Source organism: Austrofundulus limnaeus, unplaced genomic scaffold (genome assembly GCF_001266775.1).
Source record: "Austrofundulus limnaeus strain Quisiro unplaced genomic scaffold, Austrofundulus_limnaeus-1.0 Scaffold15, whole genome shotgun sequence".
NCBI classification, from domain to species: domain Eukaryota; kingdom Metazoa; phylum Chordata; class Actinopteri; order Cyprinodontiformes; family Rivulidae; genus Austrofundulus; species Austrofundulus limnaeus.
This window is the reverse complement of record NW_013952417.1, coordinates 3,662,923-3,674,837: the sequence shown is the minus strand read 5'-3', so window position 1 is coordinate 3,674,837 and position 11,915 is coordinate 3,662,923. Positions and strand designations below refer to the sequence as shown.

General features: G+C 38.5%; 2 protein-coding genes across 4 annotated transcripts in view; one reads left to right on the top strand and one right to left on the bottom strand.

Moving 5' to 3' along the window:
• elovl1b (ELOVL fatty acid elongase 1b) overlaps positions 1 to 7,843 on the top strand; it is a 21,932-nt gene extending 14,089 nt beyond the window's left edge. For 2 of the 3 annotated variants that reach the window (XM_014002929.1, XM_014002930.1), the window contains 7 exons: positions 3,731 to 3,833; positions 3,933 to 4,123; positions 4,527 to 4,607; positions 4,710 to 4,766; positions 4,861 to 4,966; positions 5,291 to 5,427; positions 6,998 to 7,843. In XM_014002929.1, the coding sequence (XP_013858383.1) occupies positions 3,764 to 3,833; positions 3,933 to 4,123; positions 4,527 to 4,607; positions 4,710 to 4,766; positions 4,861 to 4,966; positions 5,291 to 5,427; positions 6,998 to 7,354 (999 nt within the window). In that variant the 5' untranslated portion in view covers positions 3,731 to 3,763 and the 3' untranslated portion in view covers positions 7,355 to 7,843. Of the gene's footprint in view, positions 1 to 1,200; positions 1,461 to 3,730; positions 3,834 to 3,932; positions 4,124 to 4,526; positions 4,608 to 4,709; positions 4,767 to 4,860; positions 4,967 to 5,290; positions 5,428 to 6,997 lie in introns of those variants that run through there. The other variant, XM_014002931.1, reaches the window with a different exon arrangement.
• The window catches only part of zfyve9b (zinc finger, FYVE domain containing 9b), an 18,861-nt gene continuing 13,316 nt past the window's right edge, over positions 6,371 to 11,915 (bottom strand). Inside the window, exon 13 of the transcript XR_001309838.1 lies at positions 6,371 to 6,638. The gene's annotated coding sequence lies outside the window, so the exon portion shown is untranslated. The remainder of the gene's footprint in view (positions 6,639 to 11,915) is intronic.

Sequence of the window (11,915 nt, the reverse complement as noted above, 5' to 3'; positions counted from 1 at the left end):
AGGGACAATTTAGAGTTATCAATTAACCTAACAGTCATGTTTTTGGTCTGTGGGAGGAAGCCGGAGAACGCGGAGAGAACCCACTCTTTCTGGGTAGGGTAGAGTAAAACCTACAACTGCCTCCATTAAATGCCCTTTCTCATAATTGGAGTCACCTGTGTATGGAGGTCAAGGGTCACTGAACTTACCAAACCAAATCTGAGTTCCACTAATTAGTTCTAACGGTTTTGAAATCAATAAAATGGCAACGATGCCCAAATTTATGCACCTGTCTAATTTTGTTTAACCAATTATTGCACACTTTCTGTAAATCATATAAACTTCATTTCACTTCTCAAATATCACTGTTTGTCCCCTATATGTTATATTTAACTGATTTTTTTTATCCAAACAATCAATGATTTTTAAAGGTAAATCAGGAAAATTAACAAAGGTGCCCAAACTTTTTCATGTGACTGTAAATATGACAAACTTGAAAATGTTCTGAATGGATGTACCTTTGTTTAACAGGCAGGTTATTTACCTGAGKTGATCCCTGTGTTTCAAAATACTATTGGCAATTGTTATAATGTTTCTGCATATTGGGGTTGGGTGTGGCACTGACATGTGGGTAAATAGTTTCCTATCAATGAACACAACTTTCTTACCTAACTTGTAAAGAGATTTTAGTCTTGAGTCATGCCYTATCCTGTTGCAATCACTCATGTCAAAGCATTTTTTTTAAGTCTAAGTATTTCTTTTAAACAGTCTTGCGTAAACAACCYTTTTGGGACAACTATTTTAACTAGAGGCATTCCCCACAAAGAAAGAAACTCGAGCTAGTTTTGCTCAATGGGTGTCGGCTGGGTAGAGATCCAGGATAGGCACAACAATGGCCTCCTTCATGATAACAGAGTCTCCACTGATTCTCGCCTGCTCCATGTGAATAATATCAGCCCACCCCAAGAAAGGGAAAAAAAAACTTGCATGGCAACTCCAGGATTATGTTTCAGTAAGTACAGGGTGTGACTTTAGGAGAAAAAAGTGGGAGTGAACTCGTTGAGATCAGGGTAGTGGTCATAATTTAATGACTCACTTCTTCTTTTGAGTTTGTTTGCTTTAAATACGGGTCGTCTCTGTCCCTCTAACCTTATTTGTACTCTCTGGTATGGACACACACAGCTCTCTCACACCCTTTTTTCCCCTCCATTTCCCTCCCTCTGCTCTGAGAGCTGGTTATTCATCCACTGRGTGAGTCAGGGAGGGTGGGGATTTGAGGACTGCTGTACCAGTCACACTTTGTCAGTTTACTTCTTCCACCACATCTCCGGCCGTCTTTCTCTTCCTTTTCTGCTGCTTTCTGTTTTTGCTGCTGCCTGCTTGTGCTTAGCAGTCCACTGAGAGGCCTTTGCCACYCTGTGAAAGGAAGACTCTGCTTCTSCTTTTTGATGATTTAAGGGAKAAACACTATTTTTCAAAAGGTAAGTTGCTCAACGTTAACTGGATGTTGAAACAACTTGGGTGTGAAATCTGCCCGCATGATTTCTTCTTGATTAAATTTCTGTTGATCATTTCAGGATTATATATATTTTTTTCTAATGCATATGTTAAATAAGCTGATGTCCTTWTTCCTAGATTATTTTTTTTCCCAAATGTTTAACCTCTCCACTTTAGTCTGTTCATCATTAACCACTAACTCGTGAGCTCCCTTTTTCCATCCCTATGATTCATTGACATGGTACTTAAGTTTGCCCTCCCTTCCACACTTTCCCTCCTCTGTAGATGTAAACCAAACTCTCTGCTGTCGAAGCTGAACTCTGTAATGAATGGCCTGGGTGTTGGGACATGTAGGCTGAGTAAATGAGCTCTGGTTGGTAAATGAGTTAGTAGCATCTGTTACTTGGATCAGCTGAAAAGGAAAAGGAAGGAGACAGTTTTCTGAGCTGCTTGAATGGGTCACGTGTCCACAGCGAACAGCATCGCTGTCATGTGAATATTGGACTCCTATCATAGTCATGAGAAAGTTCTTGTCTTCCTGAGGACTGCTAACTTGTGACGGTCTGGACCAGGTTTCCAGCATGCCTCTGGACAAAATCCTGAGGAGTCTTCAGTTGGTGCAGATTAAAGGCTATTTYGTATCAATGTCAGATATTTCAACTTTGAGTTTTGTGTTGTAAATTTGACGTGAAGGAGGCTTGCTTTGAAGTCGTCTTCATCGAGGTCTTAGATTTTAAAAAATCTAAGAATATTTGACACGATCAATTTTATGTGACGTTTTTAAAGATGCTGCATCTTCACATTCTGCATTTTTGTAATGTTTAAAAACAAAGTCCTTCCCTATTATTGCAAAGCTGTTCAGCACATTTTTCTTTGAATTGCTTGTTCAAACCTATATCACATAAATTATTGACTACAGGTAAACAGTTTCTCAGGAGGTGGAATTCTTAAGTCTTGTGTTGCCCCTGTTGCTGGTTGAGACTAGTCTCCTTTTGAAGAAAGCATCTTATGACTTCATAAATTTAACTGCTCACATTGGACAACACACATACGTACGGTTATCAATATATGAAGTGACTGAGAACACACACGGCGTTTTACGTACCACTTCTGAAATGCAACGTGTGTAAGTGTTACGCAATACAAGAATGTGCACGTTTGGCAACCCTTTTAAACACTTATACAGCCAGCACTTGACTATTTTACTAACAAAAGCAAGTTGATTATTGGCTCGGCTGTCGGAAGTCAGTCAGAAATACCAAAGTAAATCTGCTGTAACCATAAAAGTCAACAAGATGCTTAAGTTGTTGACGATGCACTGTGATGAACGGGGGGTGGGTCCAAGTTGTGTCTAGTAACTGCAAAAGTATTTCCTTAAGATGAAATATCTTCTCGATGTAGGCCTGGGTTTAAAAATAAATGTATCTAAGTAGATAAAATGAAAAATGAGAAGTTAAAGCTTTTTTTATTTATTTTTTTGCTGCCCTTGTCCCTGACAGCTCTGCTCCGACCTTCATTCCTCAAACTGAAATAATTATCTTTTTTAATCATATTGTCTGAAGGAGGGCCACGGGTTCTGAAACTCAAAGCACCGTCAACAAAGGCTCTGTCTGAACAGACCACACCCTCTGTCCTCGACTGCTTTTCTGTGGGCTTTTCTGTTTGCACTTGATAGGATAAGACTTTCTCAACAGAAAATTGCCAAATTTAAAACCCATTTCAACATCCCTGCGTACTGAACACACGTCACGGCACCGGTTTGTATTTGATCTGCGGGTTTCCTGTTMCAGTGTTCCGTGAATCTTGTTGCTGCACAACAAAATGGAGCACATGTTGAAGAAACTGTAATAATCTGGGCCCTGCAGTTTTGAGTTCAGGGCACTCGGTGAGTGAGTAAATCCTTCTGGTGGTGTTTATTTGAGAGCAGTTTGGGTTTTGTGTCTTAATCTTTGGGTTTAACTGATGCACACACTCGGCCTTGCTGTGGGATGAAGCTCCACCTCTTAGATATCAGGCCATTTCTGAGTGCTTGGAGTCGAGACAAAAAAAAACTGAAGGATTCCTTGTTATAAATCCCAATCTGCTTTAAATGGGATCATTTTGAATTTGCACGTGTGGTCAGTAAGATAATCATTTCAAACATGAAGGAAATGTTGCCTTCAATTTGCATTCTGGTCCTGCGTTCAGCTTTAAGATGCTAAAGCTAAATGATGAGCTTTTCTCTCTCTCTCTCTCTCTCTCTCTCTCTCCACAGATAATTGGGTCATAACAGTTCACAACAGCCAGTATGCTTCAGCAGATCCAGGAGGTTGGCTCACGAGCCATGGATTTCTATGTCGATCTTCTGGCAGGAATTGGTAGGTGATTTACACAACAAAATGTAAAGTGAATCTTTTTATTTTGTTTTCTTACATTAAGTCACATCTTTTATTTTCTTTTATTTTATTTTTTTTTAGATCCACGAATAAAAGATTATCCTCTGATGTGGAGTCCTGTTCCGATGACAGTTATATTGCTGTGTTATTTGTTTTTTGTACTGTATCTTGGACCTCGCATAATGGCCAAGCGTACTCCTTTCCAGCTCAAGGAACCCATGATAGTTTATAACTTCATGCTGGTGGCACTATCAGTATTTATTGTTTTTGAGGTAAGAATCATGGGGTGGGGTATTTAAYTATTTTTATTATTAATTGCAAAATGTTTAATTTTATATTTTTATTTTTCTGTTATTTTTTTATTACTGTTGAATGTTGTTTTGTTTTTATTATCTGGAGGACTACAGATGTAAATTAGCCTTAGGCTAAATCTGGTGCAATGCATCAAATGTTTTTGTTTGTTTTAATTGCACACTGTCCTCCATTAATAAATTCATTCATTCATTCAAATTCATCCTATTGTACTTTTGTTTGCATCTCAAGGTGACAAACAGCTCACCTATGGGAATTTGGATTCATGTATTTTTGAGCAAATATTATTTTTTCTAGTTTTTATTTGTTTGTTTTTTTACATCTAATATTGTCATGAAAATCAAATTTTGTTGTAACTTTCAGTTTCTGATGTCTGGATGGCTTACAACATATACCTGGAGATGTGACCCAATTGATACCTCAAACAGTCCTCAAGCTCTACGAGTAAATTCCCAAAGTTCTTTCTAAAAATAATAATAATAAAAAAGATTCCTTAGTCTTCAACTGTTTTTGAAATTTGTCTAACCTGCATCTCGTCATTTAAAGATGGTCAGGGTGGCGTGGCTCTTCTGGTTTTCAAAGATCATAGAGTTGATGGACACAGTAAGTTCTTTTTTTCTTTTAAGTAAAAAAAAAGAAGTTAGGCATTTATTTTCTTGGCTTGCCATTTACAAATCACTTTTATTTATTCTTTTAGGTCTTTTTTGTACTGAGGAAAAAACACGGCCAGATCACATTCCTGCACATCTTCCACCACTCATTCATGCCTTGGACCTGGTGGTGGGGAGTGGGTTATGCTCCTGGTGAGTACACATCAAGCTAACTGGGAAAATAATTAATCGAGACAAAAATCATCTGAYGCCTGTGGATTAAATATTTCACCCCGCGTACCAACCTGTTACAAAAAAACCTGTACAATCAGTCACAGTCTCCTTTGACCTCGTTAAATGGTGCTTGAAGAAACCTTGGGTTGTAATCTGCTTTTAAATCTTTAATTTCTCTGGGAAGTCTAAACCATGAACTTTGACTCTTGTTTTAAACTTTTATCTTTTTATAATGCTTGATTGTTTTAAGGTTGGAGATAATTTTGGATGTAGGAGTTTGACTAAGCTTTGTTATGACTTTAGGTGGAATGGGATCTTTCCATGCCATGGTGAACGCTTCTGTCCACATCATCATGTACTTCTACTACGGTCTTTCTGCTGCTGGCCCACGCTTCCAGAAGTTTTTGTGGTGGAAGAAGTACATGACAGCTATTCAGCTGGTAAGGATGTGCAGCAATCATTACTAGGGTTTGGTACAATCGTGTATAATTAAATGTCAGTAAAACTGTTGCCGATTAATATTTGGCACTTGGTGATTAATGATTCATGCTGCTGTGTGGACCGGCACACGAGACCAGGGATCTCCCCGGTAGTCTACTTGGCACTCCTCTTCTAAAACTAATAATGGATCGCCTACTTCCTCGTCAAAGTCTTCATTCTGTCTTAGACTGGGTTTTTTTTTTCCATCTCTGCCTTTGAGCTTCTCTCTTCTGTATGAAAAGGTTCTGACTTTGGCTCGGTCCATCTTTGTGTCTGCAGTTCAACCTACGRCTCCCTCAGCTGCAGCTCCATGTTCAAAAATCACCTCATTGTTTTGATTCAAGCACACTAAAACTGACTAAACTACACAATAAACTACGCCCCAACTATAAAATCTAAAACAATTGTTCAATATGCAATTTCATTTTGTTAAAATGCTTGTGGCAGATGTGAAGTAGCAGGTAGGGTTGAGCCGGATACTCGTTTCAGACGAGTATTCGTTACGGATAAAGCATTTTTGACGAGTACGAGCATGAAACAAATAAAACTTGTCAATATCCYTGCTCGTTCTGAAGGAAGATCCTCATTGGGTAACTGACTGCCTTCATGAGCTGTGATTGGCCAGTCACAGAGAGAGAGAGCCCGCCCCTCCCCTCACAGTCTGGTCTCTGCAGCGGGAGCCTGAAACTGACACACACACAGACAGACACACACACAGATGCGTGCAGACAGCTTATCTTTGTGCTCACGGTGCTGTCCAGCTCGCCTCTGTTTCAGTTTGTATGATGCTTCAAGTTACTTGGTGAACTTGTTTTTTAACAAGCGGGGTTCGTTTGACAAGACAGAGCTGAAAACGGCTTGTGTCGCGTCGGTCACTTCCTCAAGTCCCGTCGGGTGTTTTTATTTTTTAATTTGTAATTTTTTTTTTTTTTTTACTGTCTGCTTTCTGTCAGTTTGGCTGGTGGTGATATAAAATTAGTTGGAACGTGGTGCTTTTGAGAAGAATACAGTAAACAAGGCTGACATTTATCAGTTTACCATCACTGGACGTTTGCAAAAATCACCAAGTTCACACAGATCATCAAAAATAGTCTTACAGATCACTTACACACATATCTGAACAGAACAACCTCTCTCCCTCTCACACACGCACACACACACACACACACACCTTCACATTATCAACATTGTTTAACTTTGTGTATGGGGGAAAAAAGCCAAGAACATTAGGTAGTAAAACTAAATAATTGAAAGACAAAAAAAAAAATGATCATAAAATAAAAAAGTAAGTTGTATTGAGTATGACAATTCTTGTTCATGCATACTTCAGTAGTTCATAATTTCTACTGCATGACTTGCATTCATTCAGGCACTTAAACTATTTACAGAACAAACTTTTTTTAAAACTCAGAACATGAATCATTTTTTTTATTTTTGTGATTTAAAAAACATTGATTTGAATCTCATTTTTGAAGCTTGAATAGTTTGACACATGTGCATGGCTGACCACTGATTTCTCCCCCCATACAGATCCAGTTTGTCCTGGTCTCTCTTCACGCCACCCAGTGGTACTTTATGGACCGCTGTGACTACCAGTTCCCGGTAATCATCCACCTTGTCTGGATGTACGGAACCCTGTTCTTCATCCTCTTCTCCAACTTCTGGATCCAGGCTTACGTGAAGGGTAAGCGGCTGCCCAAACAGGAGATCAAGCATCACCAGAACGGCACAACCGTGTACACAAACGGCAAGGTGCATGAGAACGGCACATGCTACGAAAACGGCACGAGTAATGGCATCAACTACGCAGCTATCAACTGTACCAGCAACGGCTCTGCTCTCTATGAAAATGGCCGCGCCCACAATGGAAAGATGAAGAAGGCTTAGACTCTAGAAGGGAAACATACCCAAGAAGTTTGACCCTGTCCGCTTGTTAAAATTACTATGGATTCCAAAGATAATTTGACTGTTTTACAGCTTTTAGTTTCTTGTTAAGAACAATGAGGTCTATGACTTCCACAGCTGGGGTTCCACGTTTGCTTGGTTAGTTTGGTTGGTTTCTTTGTGGGGAACCACCTATGGAGCATAATATATGAAGAGAAGATGTTTTCACGTAAATGTTAAGTCTTCACTGATGTTGCAAGCAACCTTGTAGTGCAGTATCACACTGGTGGCCTTTCAGCCTCTGTGCTGACATATCCAAGTCCCTCCCTGTGGACAGAAGACTGTGCAGTTTCTAATAAACTTGAAGACAAAAAAATGCTTATTTTGTAAATAGTTTTACAGTAAACAGAAAATAACTACATTGGCGTGCTTTCTAAATTTTGTTACTGTCTATTTAAAATGTAATTTCAAATAAATTGTGTTTTAAGTTAATTCGACAGTGTCGGTATTCTTTCAGTATTTCAAAATGGTTGCTCTGTGGGTGACTAAGTTTTCAGCTGTAGATGCCCATTCACTGGACTCATTGTGTTGCAACAAAAGAGGAAATTTATTACATGCCCCTCGCCTTGATAATCCCAAATATGCGGATCAAGTGGGAGGTAAACAAAAACCTATTATGCTTTTGCTTTATTCATGGCATAAAGAGGCAGAGGGAAACCATGCTGCTGAGCAGAATTACTTTTAACACAGTTGCCTTTTTGTGGTCATAAATGGGTTTGTAGTTTAATTAGCCAAACAGTTTTGTGTTCATTCATACATAAAATGCATTCTCCCAAAGACTTCATGTATCCGCAAAGAATGAAACAATCTGGTTGATGACAAATAACCTAAATGCTTGAGAAGAAAATACATTTAAAAGCACGGGATGGAGAAAATCTGTTGAATTTGAAACTTATATAGCCACCATTTATTTAAAAAAGTAATCTGATCTCAAGTCATATTATTCCTTGAATTTTGTTCACCATTCAAGTCATTGCACCTCATCCAAGTGGTCACGTGACTTCACATGTTCAGAGAGGGCAGCCATATTGTTCAGGGCGAAGACAACTCAGGCAGTGCTGTTAGCTGGTGAAGCTGAATGTGGTAATCATAAAAAATTAAGTCGGCACATAAATGAAAGTCAGTTTGCCTTTGACAACCAGTATTTAGATTTGATAGGCTTGTCACTACATATATCAGGTAAAAACATGTTGCCAGGGTACACAATGAATGATGTTTCTAATCCYAGTGAAATACCATTTGCACACATGGACAAAATTGTTGGTACCCCACTCAAAGGTGAACTACAAGGTACATGGTACAAGGTACAAGGCAGATGGCGCTTTAGGTCACTGAGTCAAAGTGGTGTTAATGAAAGACAGTTGAGGAGGACGCCAAATCATAACAATATAAGTGTTTCCTATCAGTCGATATCAWTAATCACTGATTAGTTTTTGTTTTACAAATTTTAAGTAAGGATCAGGGGGAAAAGGGTTGATTAATCATCCACCAGAATGTCGTGTGTTTTTTGATTCAGAGTTTAGTAAAATTATCAGTATTCAATTAATCATACGATAAATTAAAATGAGAACAATAATTATCATTTGCATGCTTGTTTTATTCATGTCTCCCTCTTTTCTAGTTCCTAGCATAGTAAGGACTGAACTCTGGTATTCGTCAGGCGCATGGTCTCCTAACCTCTGTAGCATGAGAGGCCCGTGAACAGGCATTTAGCCAGAAGAGCGTCTTCAGTTTTCTGACGCCTTCATACAGCTGGCGACGCCTCAGGACGCCCTCAGGGCACCGTGCCAAACTTTGGGATTGCCAACAGTTGTTTTTTCTTTTTACAAAATGTAAATTTTAATGTAAACTTCCATATCATTATATTAGTTTAAACTGGTCTCCTACAATAATATCGTTTATTGCAATAATTTCTGAGATAATTTATTGTCCAGTAAAATTTGTTATTGTGACAGGCCTAATTATTATATTGTTATTATTTAATTCCCCAGCCCTACAGACAATCCACAAAGCTTCTCAGAATGTCTTTTGGACAGATAAACAGTAATGGTAAATGGTTCTGAACTTGTATAGCACTTTATCAAGTCCCTTCAGACTCCAAAGTGCTTTACACTTACAGTCATTCACCCGTTCATACACACATCCATGGAGTAGGCTTGGTTCTGATCTGGTGCTGCTTTGTTGCATCTGGCACATGGTGTCCTGAATCTGTGCAGGGTAAGATGAAATCTCAAGACTATCAAGGCATGGAGACAAATGTGCTGGGCTCAGTCGCAAGTCATCGGTCTTCCAACAGGATGATGACGCAAAACACACTACAAACACCCGAGAATGGATCAGAACCAAACATGGGACCGTTCTGAAGTGTCTTTCTGAGCCCTGCTCTAAATCCTAACATCTGTGGAATGAGCTGAAAGATGCCACCCATGCAAACCACAATTCAAAACCAATGTGTGATTTTTATTGATTATTTTTTTTAATTTTTACCTATTACTTTTGTCAGTTTTAGCTTATTTCAGTGGCCATTGTGGGTCATTAACAGTGGGGTACCAACAATTTCGTCAATCTAGCCATGATAAACTGCTTACTTATACTGACAGCCTGTCTCTTCAAACATGGTGTTGTGCTCATACAAACTGGGCGTGACGCCTCAACTCAATATACCTCATTGGGTCTGGACTYGAACACCTTGATTATTTTCAGCTGTTTTGCTGTAGATTAACTTTTTGCACGTCAGATCATTTTGTTTTATGAACTATTTGTGCCCAGCTTTATGACCTTCAGCTTGACTTTAGAWTACACATGACTGTATTGTCAGTCAGTTATTGTTGACTCTGCACAAAGTTCAAATGTTTTGTAGCTGCTAACAAGCTCAAGTGTATAATGAGCTTGTCTGTCTAAACGACTTCTTGGTAAATTAGTTTGTTCAGATCTGACATTGAAAGTCTGGCTGACATGTTCATTTGAAGAAGCGTTCTTCTGGCATTCCTTTCAAACAAAACACTCTTGCCTTTTTTAATATATGAAATTAACTTTGACATTTAACTTGGCACAGTCTGAGCTCAGGACATAATTTTMGGGGACATTCACTTATACGACAATTGTCTTGAATGTTTTTCATCTGTTGGCTTTCTCTTTGTATTTGTTAAAAACATGTGTTAAAGCTCCCAGACAGCAAACTGTCAGAACTTCTTTTATAGAGATGCACACTCTTGGTATTGATCAAATTTCCATTGCATCTGATAAACAGCAGGAAGGCTGTGGCTTACCTTTTTAATTCTTTTGTAACTTATGAGGAAGTGCACAGTTTTTCACACTCTGCATGTTTGTTACATTTCATTTAGGAAAATAGTGTAATGTGTCATGAGCTCATTGAAATTATTTAACTAATGTAAGATATTGTTATAGATCTTGATCATTTAGAAGTTATATGTAAGAGTTAGCTTCAGACTTTGGTTGTGGTGGTTTTGGTTTAGACCATGTGTCAAACTTAAGGCCAAATTTTAAGTGTCCCACAAGAGCTTCAAAGATGTTTTAATGTCTTAAAATAAGCTGCTTTAAAACCAGCATATCTTCACTACATCTACCATTATGCATGTTGATTATTTTACCTGCAAAATGACAGCATCCTACCACTAGGTGGAGATGTACAGGATTCAAAAGTAGCCAGGAGCTGGCAAAATTCAGTGTAAAATCCCCATTTAACTGCATTTTTGCTGGCTACTTTTACTGCATGTCAGTTGTACAGGGACGTGAGAATTTTCCACTTACATGTCATAAATTTATACTGGAATGCCCCTCATTAGGGAACTCCCTGTCTGAAAGTGGGAGAGTTCAGAATTCAAGATGGCAGCTATTCACCACAACTCAACAGTGAGTAATACTCTTTTATTTTAATAGTATTTCTGTCTTAATTATTTCACATTTAGTCAGTCGTACACGTCGTACTTTTCAGTGTTTATGAGGGGGGCGTGTTAAAACGCTGTTTCTATGCAGGAAATACCAGGTAGAGCTCAGTTGTTTATTAGCTGTGCTCAACTGTAGCAATGAGACGACGTTTTTAGTCAAATTTAAACACAAAAGTTAATTACAACTGGCTATTTGAAGACCCCGGAAATGCTCATGTGGCCCTCAGTGAAAATTAGTTTTACACCCCTGGTTTAGACTTTCTAAAACAAATATTAAATTGAGTTTGAAAATATTTTTATATCGTTTTTTGTCTGTGCCTGTCTACGGAAGCGTATTGCTATCACGCAGGAAAAAAAAAAATCCGAGCGCTATCACGTTATAACGTGATACGTATCTCGTTAAAACGTGATAGTATCTCGTTAAAACGTGATACGTATCTCATTTTAACAAGATACGTATCTCGTTAAAACGTGATACGTATCTCGTTAAAACGTGATACGTATCTTGTTAAAACGTGATAGTTATCTTGTTAAAACGTGATAGTTATCTTGTTAAAACATGATAATTCTTTGTACAGGAAGTGGCGGTATTATGC